We start from the raw sequence: 16,641 nt of genomic DNA, 5'->3' as shown, positions 1-16,641 counted from the left end.
AGCTGATAAGCAACTTCAGCAAAGTCTCAGGATACAAAATCAATGTGTAAAAATCACAAGAATTCCTATACACCCATAGTAGCCATCAGAGAGCTAAATCATGTGAACTCCCATTCACAATTGCTACACAGAGAATAAAATACCTAGAAATACAACTAACAAGGGATATGAAGAACCTCTGCCAACCACTGCTTAAGCAAAGTCAGATTCAATCAAAAATGAAAAGTAAAGTCTAATTCAGCCTGAGGATGAAAATGGGCAAACAAAATAATACTTGTGAAAATTACTTTACCCTGTGGTGCAAATATTAGGTGTTGTCCTCAGTGGAAAATAACCTTTTATACTTTCCCCCTGAGAAATTCTGAGCCTCAAGCAGTGTTTAGTTTTTAGTTCTTACGCAAAAAAAATTGCAAGTAATGCATGAATCATCAGAGCATTTGCTTTCTGCGGAGTCATTTTTTCTTTTTCTCCCCTTTCCACTGGCAATGAGGCCTTTTGAAAACTAACAGTTCTCTAATCAGTAGGTTCTCCCCTTCAGGCCTAACCAGAGGTTTTTTAAAAAGCAGGGAAACATGTCTTCTTTCAGTACCTTGAGAAAGGAATGCTGACATAAAGATAACTCAGAATCACAGGTCACTTGCTTAACACTGTTATGTCTGGCTTTTGATCATAGGCTCACCTCGAAAATTTCAGGAGCAAACCAAGCACATACTTCTGCACACATGCACACAAGATATGCACCCACAGTGTGATGAGAAATTCCTGTCCTAACCCTTGCTTCTTATTAAAGCAAGGTCTGTCACTAACAGCTGGAGGACAAACAAAAAGAAATGGTTGGAGGGGACAATTACCTATGGTCATGGAACCAAGGCCTCATTGACAAAGCAAAAGTAGAGCTAAGAATGGACTGAAATGTTACTGATGTAAGACAAGGGCTTTTTAAACACTGGAACTCCCCCACCCTTTCACTGCTAACCTGGTCTTGCCTCTGGGAGTATTGATCTCCACACTCTCAGTCAAAGTCTGTAAAAGAAACTGGCTAAAGAAAATGTGGCACATATACACCATGGAATACTATGCAGTCATAACAAAGGAACTTCTTTGAAGAATATATCCAACTTCTTATCTTACTATTCTGCCATTAATTTTGATTTGAAGCTCTTTTTAACCTACCATCCATTTCCTTGCCAAGGAATTGCAACCTTATTCACTAGTCTCATCATACTAGCTGTGAACAAGCCCACTTAATGTCACACTGGGTGGCCAGCAGGTCTGTGAAGAGCAGAAACTGGGGCAGCCAAACAGCTAAGGCCGGCTAGTAAGTACCCGATGCCCACTCTATAGAGGACTCCAAATTAAAAGACAAGGTAAGCAAATGCCAGGTTGCGTCACCAGTTATTCCCCCCAAACAAAAAAAGTTACCCTGCCAGGAAACATGTGTGTGTACACACCTGAGTACATACACACAGCGACATGCAAAGGGGAAAGGCTGGGAAGGAACCAAATCCACCTCTGAACACCACTTACTTCTGGGGAAAAGGCAGGTGAAGACAACTACCAGCATTACTCACCTTTTCAACTGGTGAACTTGTGTCAATTTTGGCCTTTTTTTTTTTTTTTAAGGCAATTTGCACTCCTTGGGTGATCACACAAGCCCTGCAAAACTGAACCATCAACAACCACCTTCCCATGAGGTCAAACAATAGCTTCCCTCAAAGCTCAGCCCACCCACCCACCTCCCAGTCCTGGTCCCATGCAGGGGGCTACTGGCCTCCAGGGGTAGAGTCCAGGCCAAACCCACACCACAGCTTCCTAGTGAAACCAGCATGTATCCAAGGACCTTTACCCCACCTGGGTCATGTGCCCACTGCACACATATGCCTGTGCTTGCTCCCCTAGGACAGAGATTCCCTTTTACTACAGTTACAATGAGGAATAGGGAGATCTGATGCTGTCCTGTACAGGTTGGATGTTAATCTGATGTGGTGCTGTTGGAGAAGCTTGCCTGAGTCAGGTGCATTCTCAGCACATGATGTATGCTCTCCCTTTAAGTCACAGGAGTCCCAGAAGGTAAGTGCTGCTGCAACCCCCATTTACTGGTGAGCAGAGGTCAGGTGATCTGCAGCTGGCCAAGCAGCTGCTAAGTGGCCCACAGGCCGGATCTGCGTCTCACTTGCAGAGTCCCTTCCTGGCTGCTGGGGCTGCCCTGGAGACTCAACCTGCCTCCTCCTCCTCTTCCCTCCACAACGATGCCGGCTTCTATCCACAGCTGCACTCCAGGTGGGGAACACACCAGGGTGCAACTACTCAAAGACTCCAGCATGCGGAAGGGCCCCTGCTCCACGTCATCCCTATATCCAAGCCCAAGCTCATCTAGGGCTTCAGCAAATCCAAGCCTCCCTGAATTCCCTGCTGAGACCGAGCTGAGTCCTATGACCCCCACTACACTGGTTAGTTGCTGGTTCCAGATGCTGCTCCCTCCTTGGCCCCTGTCTGTACAGTTCTGAAGTCCTACAAGAATATTGAGATCCTAAGCTGACTCTCACCCAAGGAAGTAAACAACTAGGGGCCAGGAGCCTCCAGGGGTAGAGAACATACCCAGACAGGTACTGCTGCCTTCAGGCTTAACGTCCTTCCCCTATTATTCACCATGCTTGCCAGGCTGAAAGGGGGACTCCAGAAACTTTGGAAACCCAAGCCTGTAACTAGCATATGGATACGATGCCTGAAAGAGCACCATTCCTATCCATAAAACCCTCAGATGGAACCAGGTAATTGGGAAATACGTGAGTACCAAGCCCAACCCCTACTTAGACTCAGGTGAGAATTGCAGTAGTGACTTGCCCCTCTGTCACTCCAGCTGTACCACTACTGCTACAGGAGGAAGGTGCATCTGACCCCATGTTCAAGTGAAGACACTAGGTGTGAGCAGGTTGCGGTGGTTGCTGCAGCTGGAACTTCCCAACTGGATCCATGAAAGGTCATCTCAGGTGGGTGTGTGCCTGGGTTGCGCTGGGCAAGGATACCCCTCAAAGGTGAAAGCTGCTGAGGAGGGCTGTCAGAGAGGCCCCTTTTCCTGCTCCAAGAACAGGTTGGGGAAGTATGGCAGACCTCTCCCATTTCCCCTCTGCTTCCAGGAGAAACTTCTTTCAAGATGAGGTACTATCCTCTTTGCCTGGTCTCATTTGCCCCCAATAGCCCATTGCCAACATTCAGACAATAAAAAGAGGAGCCTCACCTGTTTTCCCTGATACATCTGAGGCAGGTGGGTATGCCTAGGGAACCTGGGGTGGAACCTGTACATCTACCCACCCCCAGGCTAGACTGGCTTCGTCTTGTCCAATATGGGGGGTGGGGGAGTATTACCAGGAGGGTATCACACAGGCCATGGACAAGTTCTACAAAAGCCAGGTAGAAGAGCACTGTCCTGGCATGCCACCCAGCACCCAGCTCACACACATCTCATTTGACAGCTTCCTTGAAGCAGGTCTTGAAATCCAGGCTCCTGAGAAGCCTGGGGAAGAGACTGTGCCAGGCTATAGAACCTATCCCCAAAGGTGCCACCCTCACCAGTCTCATCCTGACAATCTTGGGTTATTATTGCCCTGAAGTTTTGGAGTGGGGGACAGACAGGAGAGTGCCCATTAGCCACCTTTCCAGAGAACATCAGTCCTCCAGATTGGGGCAGGTCAGACCTCCATCCAGGCATTTTTTTCCCTCACTGGTTGCCAGTGGGGAAAACAGCACTTGTAAGCACCTGCCTGTCTTCCCAGGCCCTGTTCAGAACCCCCATCTGTGCCTTTGGAGAGAGACTACCCCAAGCACGCAGGCCAGCAACTGCACCTATGGCCTTCAGGACCTAATCCCCTTCCATATGGGATTCACTGCATGCGAGTATATGGTGGGCTCGATTCCTGCCCACTAGCTCCCTGCCAGATACCCCGTGCCCAACTCATTAAGAGAATGAAGCCATATAGACACACCCAGGACATTATGGTGAAGGAGTGGCTGGGGCCCTACTTGCCCACCCTTCATTGCTGGTTCAGGGCCAACTGTCTGACCACATTCCTACCCTGAGATGATACACTGGGGACATCGTCCACTGGGGTCACTGACCACTTATAAAGTTTCAGAAACAGAGGCCCAGCTGGTCCCATGGAAGTTCAGTACATGGAATAGCCAAGGCTTGCTTCAGAAACGGGTTTCACATGAAGTAGCTGCCCAAGGCCAAGGCCAGCCCCAAGTTTGCATGAAGCCTGCCTGCCATGTCCACAGCCCATGCCGACCCCTCCAGGAGCCACTGGACTGCTTGCTCCTGGGATGTGAGAAGACCAAGACAGCTGCAGCCTTACAGGACCACTATGCCCATCTGGAAGCAATACCCAGAGGGCCTATAGAAAGAAGCTGGAGGTGAAACCAGATGCTATAAGAATGTTTTATTAGGCCAAACTACTTACTATGAAAATGCTTTAAAATGCAGCAGGAGGAGATATAAAGACTCAAAGAAGTGCGTAGTGACAATGGCTATCAGAACACACTAAAGAATCCACACTGCTTCCCCACTTTACCTGGAAAAGGAAGCTTCTAGGCTACCTCCCCCTCCTCAGCACACTCCTCAAACTCCTCCTCCTCAGCTGTGGAGTCTTGGTATTGCTGGTATTCTGACACCAGGTCATTAAGGTTGCTCTCGGCCTCGGTGAATTCCATCTCATCCATGCCCTCACCAGTGTACCAGTGCAGGAAGGCCTTGCGGCTGAACATAGCTGTAAACTGTTCAGAGACGTGATTGAAGAGCTCTTGGATGGATGTGTTGTTACCAATCAAGGTGGCTGACATTTTTAGCCCCAGGGGTGGGATGTCACAGATGGCTGTTTTCACATTGTGAGGGAGCCATTCAGCAAAGCAGCTGCTGTTCTTATTCTGAATGTTGAATATTTGCTCATCCACCTCCCTCATAAACATCCGACCTCTAAAAATGGCAGCCACGGTTAGGTAGCAGCCATGATGGGGGTCACAGGCGGCCATTATATTCTTAGCATCAAAGAGTTGCTGAGCGAGCTCAGCCACGGTCAGGGCCCGGTATTGCTGGCTGCCCTGGCTGGTCGGCAGGGCAAAGCTGGGCATGAAGAAGTGCAGCCAGGGAAATGGAACCATGTTCACGGCCAGCTTCTGCAGGTCAGCATTCAGCTGGCCCGGGAAGCACAGGCATGTGGTGACCCCACTCATGGTAGCAGACACCAGGTGATTCAGGTCACCATAGGTGGGTGTGATCAGTTTTAAGGTCCTGGAACAGATGTTATAGAGTGCTTCGTTATCAATGAAGAACATATCGTCTGCATTTTCTATGAGCTGGTGGGCAGAGAGGGTGGCATTGTAGGGCAAGTACTACATAAAAAAATGTGTATACCTTTTACCCATCAATTCCATTGTTGAGAAATGTTAAGTTGTTGAGAAATGCTAAGTGTATGTATATTGTGAAATGCTGAGTGTATGACAGAATATATTGTTTGCTAGGAAGAAAGATGGCAAGGAAAACCTAGCTGCCTTCCCCACAGTGAGTAGAAAATGACTTGGGGCACTCAAAAGTGACAGGACAATATATAAATATCATACAGTGGTTAAAACAATTCTTTAATGTGGGACACATTAATAAATAAATTTCTGTTGCATCCATAGGATGGAATAATATGTGACCACTGAATGTGACAATAGATATAGAAGTATGTTAATGTTCGAAGATGTATTTTGTTATAGCCAGCAAGGAGAAAAGAATCAGTTTGATTATACATACACACAACATACCATGGTCTTGCGTTAGCAAAAAAGTGTACAAAATAATAAAATTTGTAATTTCTGGGCCTTTGTATTTTAAGTAAAGTTATTTTTTTCATTTTTCTTATCTGTGCTTGCTACAGTGAGAATGTATAACACTTTTAGTAAGAGTTTATTATTAATGGAATAATCCTTGGGGAGAGAGGAATATGAATCTTGTACAGATAAAAATAATTTCTCACTTTATATTTTTTATCATTATTGTGTGTCATCATATTTGAACTTTTTTCCTCTTCAGAAATAAAAAGGGAATGTTTTTATCTGTGTTTCCAGATTTTATGTATATAATTATGTACATATGTTTTTATATATGTTGATTTATTCCATATATTGTAAACAATGATAGATTAATCATTTCATTTTACTTATATTCTTTAAAAATAATAACAAATATAAGTAATCATTGCAAAAATGCTGCTTTATAGGAAATACATTTATATTGAATGTATTTTATTTAAAAATATTGAACTCCCCATCTGTATTTATCCATTCTTTCATTCCATTTATTCATCAAATGTAACCTGAGTACCTATTATGTAGCAGACATATTCTACTATTTCTCAGGACCTTTCCATCCTTAAAAACTTCATGTTTATCTGTGCTGCCTGCACAAGCTGAGAGATTTGAAATGGGGATATTAGGACTTATTCTCATTTAAACTTTATTTCCCACCTTTCAAACAAATCAGTTTCTGAAGTTAGAAAATAGAAGATAATCTTTAACTGCCCTTTCAAACGTTTATCATTTTAAAATACTAATATTAATTAATGGAATGTCTGATTTGCATATATTCTGTAAATATGAGTCATACCTATTCATTTGAATCATGAGATTCCTTTGACTTCAAATTGTTTGAAAATCAAATAATTAAATTGTTGAAAAAAAAGTGTTATTGTTATTTCAATGCTCTTTTCCCATAGTACCTTTAAGAACTAAAATGTATTTAAGTGCCACTTATATGCCTAGAACTGCCCTAGACCTACTGAGTATACCATATTCTACTTAACGTAAGGTCTCATGGATTGTGTGATGCCCCATTATTTTATATATCAATAAAATAATTTTTAAAATGCTACCAATTATAGTTGTAATAAATCATGAATTATAGGTGGCATTCCAATATTAGAGGTGTTAAAATGTCACCTATTTAAGTCATCCTACGAAGTAGGTATAATTGTACTATTTTACTTAATTAAAATGTCATTGTTAAGTAGTAGTAATAGTAAGAATTATACATCTGGCTGAGTGCAGTGGCTCACACCTGTAATCCCAGAACTCTGGGAGGCTGAGGTGGGAGGATAGCTTAATGCCAGACGTTTGAGACCAGCCTGAGCAACAAAGTGAGATTCTTACTCTACATAAAATTTTAAATTAGTAGCTGGACATGCTGGTGCACAACTGTAGTCCCAGCTACTCAGGAGGCTGGGGATGGAGGATAGCTTGGGCCCAGGAGTTCCAGGCTACAGTGTGGTATGATTACACCATTGCACTCCAGCCTGGGCAAAAGAGTGAGACCTTCTCTCAAAAAACAAAAATCTAATGATTTTTGAGTTGTTGCTGTAGCAGCTATTCTAAATACTACATAGTTTCTCACTTAAGCATCATGATGTCCTATGAGGTAGCTATTATTGTTGTCTTTATTAATGAGAAAGTTGAGGCACAGAAAGGCTAAGCAATAGCTGGTAAATGACAGTTTAAAGTATAACTCAAGCCCTACTTGAACTGAATCCAAAGACCAAGCTCTTTCTATTCAAATAGGCTGCTGTTTTTATTACAGTAGTGAGCAATAATAACTAGTAAATACTGTGATTTCTTCAAGAAAAATGAAGTATTTGTTTTGAAGGAAGAGAAAAATATGCTATTCAATGTTTACAATCATGTGAATAACTCTATGTTTTGAGATATTGCACTACAGTTTCCTAAAAAGTCCTCTTACTCTTGTATAACTGCTGCTCTACATTTGACCTGTGCCAGTGGCTGTGTGGAACCAGTCACTCTCCTGGTGAACAGAAAATGCTAGGTTGACATTTGTAACAAATCAGCATGCCTTTGATACAGGTATATGGTAGCAAACTCTTTCAGTATGACATGGGTTTGATTTATATATGCAGAATTAAAATAAATTTATCTCACTTAAATATAACTAGTTAGTGAAACCTGTGGATTGTGTAATTTGAATTGTTAGAATTTACACTCTATTTATTGATCTAATAGGGAAAGGCTGCACATTGCCAGGAAGAGACATAATCATTTCGCTGATTATGCTGTGTATAATGAGAGTACGTTACTGGCAGAAAAACTGCTTTCTTGTGATGCAAATATTGAAGCATTGGACAAGGTATAGATCAATCAACTTTCTTTTCAAAATATTTGTTTTAATCTTAACATAGGTAAGGGTCAATTTTTTTGTATTCAGAAGCTCAAGCATTTCCCGAATGCAAGCAAATTAATAATTAGCCATCAAAAACGATGAGTTTGGGTCCTTTGTAGGGACATGGATGAACCTGGAAACCATCATTCTCAGCAAACTGACACAAGAACAGAAAATCAAACACCACATGTTCTCACTCATAGGCGGGTGTTGAACAATGAGAACACATGGACACAGGGAGGGGAGCATCACACACTGGGGTCTGTCGGGGGAAATAGGGGAGGGACAGCAGGGGGTAGGGAGTTGGGGAGGGGTAGCATGGGGAGAAATGCCAGATATAGGTGATGGGGAGGTAGGCAGCAGATCACACTGCCATGTGTGTACCTATGCAACAATCTTGCATGTTCTTCTCATGTACCCCCAAACCTAAAATGCAATAAAAAAATAATTTTGAAATAATTGTCTAAAATTGTATTTTAAATATTGATACTTAGAAGCATTACAGGGCACAGCTTTTTTAAATACTCTTTGGAAAATATTTGGGAATTTCTTAAAGGTAAAACCTTTTCAATTTTTTTTTAATGCAGGGTTAATTTTTTCCTAATTAATGTAAAAAAACACAGGAAAGAAAATGTGCCCTGAAAATAGGTTTTATCTTAAAACTCAAACAAAACTAAAGCAGCTTACAATAAATGGGAAATTTGCTGCTGCTGACAATTTTCTAAAAAAAACTGATGTGTCATCTCCCAGTGGCAAGGCTTAAGAGAGAAAAATGGGAAGGGAAAAGGAGAGCCATCAGAAATATGCAGTTCACTTGGAAAGTAGGTAATAAGGGAAAATGCCAGGAAGAGTTTTTTTTTTAAAGTTTGTTGTTCTTCCAGTTTATGTGGTGAGACAAGGTGCTCTTTAGCTTTGGGGCTAATAAATTTTGGTTTGAAAAAGAGAGTGAGTTTAAATTTGGCTAGAGATTAATTTTAGGAGGACTCTGAGGAAACCATATTGGCAGAGAATATGTGGTGACAGAGTGAGAAACACTTCAGCAGAAGGTGAAACAAATTATTAACCGACTTACCACTTATCCAGGCAGAAACAGCCACTTAGATAAGAGTCTAAACTCTCCTCTAAAATCTAGAATGTCTTGATGGGAAGGTGGGAGATAAGGAGCTCACTAATACCAAAATCAAGTTGGATTTTAAGTTTATTGTTTCTATTCTACTCATACACATGAAAATTAAATGGAGATTTAATAAATAACTCTATCTCTTACTCTTTTCTCTTTTGGGTAACATCTATAACTGACAAAGGGAATTAGCCATGTGGGTGAAGGATGAGACTGAAGGGACCGCCTGCTGCACTAATTCTCAGAATTGTATATTATAGTGACCTGAGCTAAAAATCTAAAATTGTAGGCTTTCCCCTGAAGATTTTGATATAATAGATCTAATAAGGCCTGAAAGTATGTTTAAAAATGTTTTCTTGAAGCTGGGAATAGTGGCATGTTTCTTTAATCCCAGCTTGAGCCTAAGAGTTTGCGTCCAGTTTCAGCAATATAGTGATACTGTAGTCTCTAACAATAACAGCAAAGAAAAAAAAAACCTCAAGATTTGGATACACTCCTGACGAAGCACCCCAGAATAGATAAGTGCAATATATAAATTTCTGTATCTCAAAAACGTAAGAAATCTCTAGAAGTGTTGGTATTTGCTAGGTGCTACTTTCTTCAAAATTCTCCTTTTCAGTAAGATTAGCCTGACTTACCTGTCTTTCTCTACATCTGTGACGGGTAATTGAAAGGGAATTCTTGGCAATATCTCTCAGCTTACAGAATAACACCTTTTTCTTCCCATCATTAATCATTCACTGTCATTCAGAGAGTCTTTACAAATTTGCTTATGAGTAATCTTTCACTAAGTAGAGGCTAACCCTTTAATGATTTCATGTCCCTTTGTCACCATACAGGTGATTATATGTCAACAAATGTTCATTACAACTGGGTTTTCTCAATTAAAATAGTAGCCAATCTTAAACGTTGTTTTTTAATTGAAGTTGTATTATGAACTATCTCAGTATGTCTGTTAAGTTTATAGAGCTTTAGCATAACCAGGATGTCAGCTTTAAACACTGAAATCCATGAAGTTGATAAGAATACAGATAGGAATTTTAAAAAAATAATTTAGTTTTGGTAATCTTATAAACTATCTATTTGGCCGCAATCTGGGAAAATTATATACAAACAGACTATAAATTAATAATTGTCAGAAAAACTCTTGAAGTGGGTATTATGAGTCTTTTTAGCAATTTTTATTATGTATTACGGCCTGATTTTTTGGTAAAACATATGATACTATAGAAAGAACACATTTTACATGCAAATACTTGGCTTATATACAACAATTTAATTACACGTTCATAGCAAATATAAAAACAAAAGGGCTATATTTTAAATGTGCTGCACAGATTTGTTTGCCTCTATAAATTGAGTCGACGTGGAAAATTTAGAAGACTTATGCAGAAATCTGGACTTCAGATTTGTCCTAAAAAATAAAGTATGGTGTCCCCTGAGTTTCTATCACTGTTTGGCCTGCTGTGCAGAGATTGCTCCTTTATGGAAGGCATATATTCTCCAGTTTGCTAGTGTGCCCACATTAGTACTTTCCTTACTTCAGATAACCTTTCTTTGTCCTTGTAGGTATTTGAGGTTACAACTCTTATGTTGTAGCAGATTTTGATAAAGATTTCAAGGCTTTTAAGTCAGTGTGTATTTGTTTATAATGTATGGTCTATAGATTATACAAATCCCTCAATTATGGTGTTGAACTTTAAAATTTAGTTTAAAACTCTTTCTTTATACCACAAATAATCATCTGCATATAAGAATGCCTAGAAGCCTTTTTAGGTTATTTCTGGTTATAGTTGGATAGCTTATGAATATTGCTGACATTGTATCTTTCTCCTCAGCAATCTTTCTTAGAAAAGCAAGTGATGTATTGGCTTTCATTATGCTTGAAATAACCCATATGGATCAGTATGAGAACTTTTGTTGATAAGCCATTATATTTTTGATTTATATTTTACCTAAAAAAAATTTAAATAGCCATTTAAATGGAAACCAATAAAAATGGATTTAAAATGTATAGTTGCATTAGGGTCCCAGGATTACCATTGAGAATAGAATTTCTTACTGAGCTTTGGTTTTTTCAATATTTATTTTTAAGTTTTTAAAATATCTCTCTCTTACATGAAACACACTGAGCATTCTAACAGTTAAAATAAAAATCTGTTCTCTTGTATTTAAAAAAAAAAAACCCATGGACTATTTAATAATATGGAAAATAAGTATATTTGAAACCAATCACTTTTAATTCAGAGCTCATTTCCTTAGTGGCCCATTTGGAGCAGGAGTGCCTGACATTGACATCTGGGATCCTAACATCATTGATAGAAGTGAATCAAGCAAGTTTGTAACACCCAGAGGAACGGTCCAACTGTATTGAGAAGCTCTGGAAACTGTATCTCTGAAAATCTTAATTTCTTAAATGTTAATATTTGCCACAAAAAGTATTGTCAAATGGGGATTACATAAAGTTCAAAAGATTTCTTAATGATTGGATATAAAAATAGAGTTTTGTAATACTTCTCATGAGCAGATTGTCATGAAGTCTTTCTCTTGGGGTACAATAAGCAAATATTATATTGACTATAGTTTAAGAAACACTACTCTAAAGATAATAATTTAGATTATTAATTTATGTAAAAACTTAAAGTGTTTGCTACCATGTTCTTGGTATTTTGGGGCTGTAAAGATAAAAGATACAACCCTTGCCCTGAAGAAGCTCTTGGTTTCAGTTGGAAACAATGAAGTGATTACAATATACTATGCTAAGTGCTGTGATCAAAGCAAGGTTCTTGGGACTGGTAAATGTTTGGAGGGTGTTTTGGCAATGACCACAGTTAATTCGGGAAGGCAGAGGAGGGATGTTTACAAGGCAAAGAGCAGCACATCAGAAAGCTCGGGGGAGCGAGACGGAAGGGATTGCTTTTCATTTACTTCCTTTCTATATTGTATGTTGAAGTTCAAAGCATCTTAGAGAAGACTTTTGGTTCATTTGAAAAATATATAATTTTGTGAATTACTAATTTTTTCTACTGTTTTATAGGACAGAAACACACCACTTCTTGCTATAATTTGCAAGAAACAGCAAATGGTGGAATTTTTAGTGAAAAATCGAGCAAATGTACATGCTGTTGATAGGCTGAGATGGTACAGTAGTTCTTTTTTAAAATAAAAACCTGAGTGTTCTAGAGTGGTAAGAGTCACTCAAGTCAGAAATATTAATAAGATGAACATAATTATTGGCATATAGTGAAAAATAACATGAATAATCAGGTAGAAAAGCAAATATTTGGACAGAGCAACATAAAGAACATATAGAAGGGGTCATCTAATATAGAGTGTTCGTTATTTGTAATCTGATGTTTTAGGTCTGCTAATCTTATATTAGCTAAAGGTTTTTGTATTTTATTAATTTTTAAAGTGTGGACTTTTAGTTTATGACTACTAGTATTGCCATTATTATTATTATTTATTGTTTTCAGGCTGCAGATAGCTCTTATCTGACCGCTAGCTGATATGAATTACAATATATCAGACTAGGAATGCAATGGGAAATTTTTCATTTAAATCTTTGCCTACTTTAGATAAGTGACCTCAGCACCGTTTCTTGGCCATCAAAGGACTGTAAGTTAGCAACTTGTATTATGTCATACCCCAGTGGAACAAGAGGATTACTTGTTGTCCTTTTCTTTTAGCCTTGGTGATAATTTACAAAGATGAACACAAGCACCCAAGATGCCTATAGATACAAGCTAGTACATGTAAATGGTTATTATGTCTACATTGACAGGCAGGATATTAAATTGATAGAGTGTATCAGACTAGCTGTTTAGAAATGTCTTTATTAAAATTCTTGGGTGCAGTTATTCTTTGTTATTTTAGAACAACCCTCATGCTTGCTGTACATTATGGCTCATCAAGTATTGTCAACATTCTTCTTCAGCAAAATATTATTTGTCTTTACTCAAAATAGGTGTGGATGAGATGCTGAAGATTATGCTATTTCTCATGGGTTCACAAGGTAAGAGCTTGTATTAAAAGGCCAGTTAGTACTAAATTGATGTTTAAAAAAATTGCAACCATTGCATCTCATACATTAGGAGAGAGTTCATAGTTTCGTTTAGGTAGTTTGAAATAGCAAGAGTTAGTCCACTTTTAAGCTAGAAATCAAGCAGAAGCCTAGATTAGAAGTACAATGTAAGATTCTTTCAGGACTTTTAAGACCTTTACCCTTAGGGATCTCAGTGTGGTTCATTTTATTCTAAGTATAATCCCCTATGCATCAGGAAAAAAATAGATCCACATCTTTGACTTCTTTTTTCTTTCTTTCTTTTTTTTTTTTTTTTTTTTTTTGTGTGTGTGTAGAGGCAAGGTCTCACTATGTTGCCCAGGCTTGTCTTGAACTCCTGAGCACAAGTAATCCTCCTGCCTTGGTCTTTCAAAGTGCTAGCCACGATACTTGCCTTGACTTTTCTAATTAGTTATTGGGTCTTAAATGTTCAATTTAGCAGAAAATCTTGTTTTCGTCCCTGGGGCTATCTCCTGTGTCTTCCTTCTTTGAATTGTCCAAGAAGCTAAGGTGTTTTCTTTTTTTTTTTTTCTTTTTCTTTTCTGCTTTATTTATTTATTTTACTTTAGGTGAATATTATATCTGGCATTTCTCCCCATGTTATCCCTCCCCACCATCCCATCCCTCCCCACCCCCCATCCCTCCCCACCCCCATTGTCTCTCCCCTCCCCCCCCCCCCCCCCCCCCCCCCCCCAACTGTCCCGTGTGTGATGCCCCTCTCCCTGAGTCCACGTGTTCTCATTCAACACTCATACGAATGAAAACATATGGTGCTTGGCTTTCTGTTCTTGGGTCAGTTTGCTGAGAATGATGGTTTCCAGTTTAATCCAAGTCCCTACAAAGGACACGAACTCATTGTTTTTTATGGCTGCGTAGTATTCCATGGTGTATATGTACATTTTCTTTGTCCGGTCTATCATTGATGGGCATTTGGGTTGGTTCCAGGTCTTTACTATTGTGCACAGGGCTGCAATGAACACACGTGTGCATGTGTCTTTATAGTAGAATGATTTATAGTTCTTTGCATATATACCCAATAATGGGATTGCTGGGTCAAATGGAATTTCTATTTCTAGATCCTTGAGAAATCGCCACAATGTCTTCCACAATGGTTGAACTAATTTACACTCCCACCAACTGTGTAAGAGTGTTCCTATTTCTCCACATCCTCTCCAGCATCTGTTGTCTCCAGATTTTTTAATGATTACTATTCTAACTGGTGTGAGATGATATCTCAGTGTGGTTTTGATTTGCATTTCTCTGATGACCAGTGATGATGAGCATTTTTTCATATGTTTGTTTGCCTCATATATGTCCTGTTTTGAAAAGTGTCTGTTCATATCCTTCACCCACTTTTGAATTGGGTTGTTTTTTTCTTGTAAATCTGTTTTAGTTCTTTGCAGATTCTGGATATTAGCCCTTTGTCAGATGGGTAGATTGCAAAAATTTTTTCCCATTCTGTTTGTTGCTGATTCACTCTAATGATGCTTTCTTTTGCTGTACAGAAGCTCTGGAGTTTAGATCCCATTTGTCTATGCTGGCTTTTATTGCCATTGCTTTTGGTGTTTTCATCATGAAGTCCTTGACTATGCCTATGTCCTGGATGGTTTTGCCTATGTTTTCTTCTAGTGTTTTATGGTGTTAGGTTTTATGTTTAAATCTTTGATCCATCTGGAGTTAATTTTAATGTAAGGTGACAGGTAGGGGTCCAGTTTCTGCTTTCTGCACATTGCTAGCCAGTTTCCCAACACCACTTATTAAACATGGAGTCCTTTCCCCATTGCTTGTTTTTGCTGGGTTTGTCAAAGATCAGATGGTTGTAGATGTGTGGTGTTTCTTCTGGTCTCTGTTCTGTTCCATTGGTCTATATGTCTGTTTTGGTACCAGTACCATGCAGTTTTGATTACTGTAGCCTCTTAGTATAGTTTGAAGTCTGGCAGTGTGATGCCTCTGGCTTTGTTCTTTTTGCTTAAGTTTGTCTTGGCTACGCGGGGTCTCTTGTGATTCCATATGAAGATTAAAGTTGTTATTTCCAGTTCCGTGAAGGTCATTGGTAACTTGATGGGGATAGCATTGAATATTTTCTAAGTCCAAGGAAGGCAATTTTTCTTTACAAGTCAAAAGAAGGAGAACAAAAGGCCATTCTAATTATTCTGTTGTTTTCATGGATTCACTTGCTGTATTGTTGCATTGTAACTCGTTCTAATCTGATAATGATTGACCTTTGCCACCAGGATGCCTTCACTGATTCAGATCCCTCAGTTTCCATGGTGAGTCATACATAGAGTTCAAAGCTATGGTGTTTATTAGTTTATGTACTTATGCTCAGTCATTGTTGCCAGCACCCTGCTCTGAGAGTCAGACCTTCTAGCTTTACCCACACAAATACCGAGCAAATTGATGCCACCCCTACACTGAAAACATTATTTGGAGCCCACATCTTAGCTAGACTTACCCTAGGCCTTCATGGTAAGTTATCCTTTGAGACCTATGTTTGTCTTTTTTCTAACAAATATTAGTTAAGATTGTCCTCACCAGTCAGAGATGTTCAAATAATGTTGCAGGAAGAGATTAGAGTTCCTTTCCCAGATTTGTACCTTGAGGCTTTTTTATATCCCGTGCAGCAGCTTTGGTTAGATAGCAGAAGATTCCACGTTATCGTTCCACAGAGCAGTAAGAACCAACTTGCAGTTGGCCCCTCGAGTAATCCGTTTCTCATACAATAAAAATCTCCCAGGCTACTTGCATCTCTACTATCTCAAGTTTTAAATATATTTTAAAATTCTACCTCACAGGAAGCCATTCAGTACAATTCTCTGAATCTAAAGTAGGTGAGTTGGATTGAACAAAGCTAAGCTTCATCTATGACTCATGAGTTTCCGTGTATGAAACAGGACTTTGTACTTGTTTCAGCAGCACATACTTTAAAATTGGATCAATATAGAGCAGATAAGCATAAGCATGGCTGCTGCCTAAGGATGGCACACAAATTCATAAAGGATTCCATATTTTGCATTGTCCCTGGAAGGTCATTTGACTATTTATTGACCAGCTCCAAGGAAGCAGCGTGAGTCAAACCCAAACAGGAGAGACCTAATATTGAAACTGTGATTATCACTATAAAACTATTGATGTACGGTGATCTATAAAATGAGAACACAGCTGAGTAACATATGGGATGTTACATGAAAACATGTTAATACATGTCTTGGAAATGGGAAAATGTCAACGTGCATTTCCTTCATGGACCTGAAA

General features: G+C 39.5%; 1 protein-coding gene and 1 pseudogene across 1 annotated transcript; one reads left to right on the top strand and one right to left on the bottom strand.

Moving 5' to 3' along the window:
- Window positions 1-4,421: 4,421 nt before the first annotated feature.
- Window positions 4,422-10,060, bottom strand: LOC116561841 (tubulin beta chain-like). The gene is made up of 2 exons (XM_032293813.1): window positions 9,962-10,060; window positions 4,422-5,385 (listed from the first exon to the last, which is right to left on the bottom strand). The coding sequence occupies exons 1-2, from the start codon at window positions 10,058-10,060 to the stop codon at window positions 4,585-4,587; spliced, it is 900 nt and encodes a 299-aa protein (XP_032149704.1). The 3' UTR covers window positions 4,422-4,584.
- A 6,226-nt stretch (window positions 10,061-16,286) lies between these two features.
- LOC116561886 lies at window positions 16,287-16,399 on the top strand (annotated as a pseudogene).
- The last annotated feature ends 242 nt before the right edge of the window (window positions 16,400-16,641 follow it).

Source organism: Sapajus apella, unplaced genomic scaffold (genome assembly GCF_009761245.1).
Source record: "Sapajus apella isolate SASKATOON/1434 unplaced genomic scaffold, GSC_monkey_1.0 scaffold30, whole genome shotgun sequence".
In the NCBI taxonomy this organism is placed as follows: domain Eukaryota; kingdom Metazoa; phylum Chordata; class Mammalia; order Primates; family Cebidae; genus Sapajus; species Sapajus apella.
The sequence above is the reverse complement of the archived record's forward strand: the minus strand, read 5'-3'. Positions and strand labels throughout refer to the sequence as shown.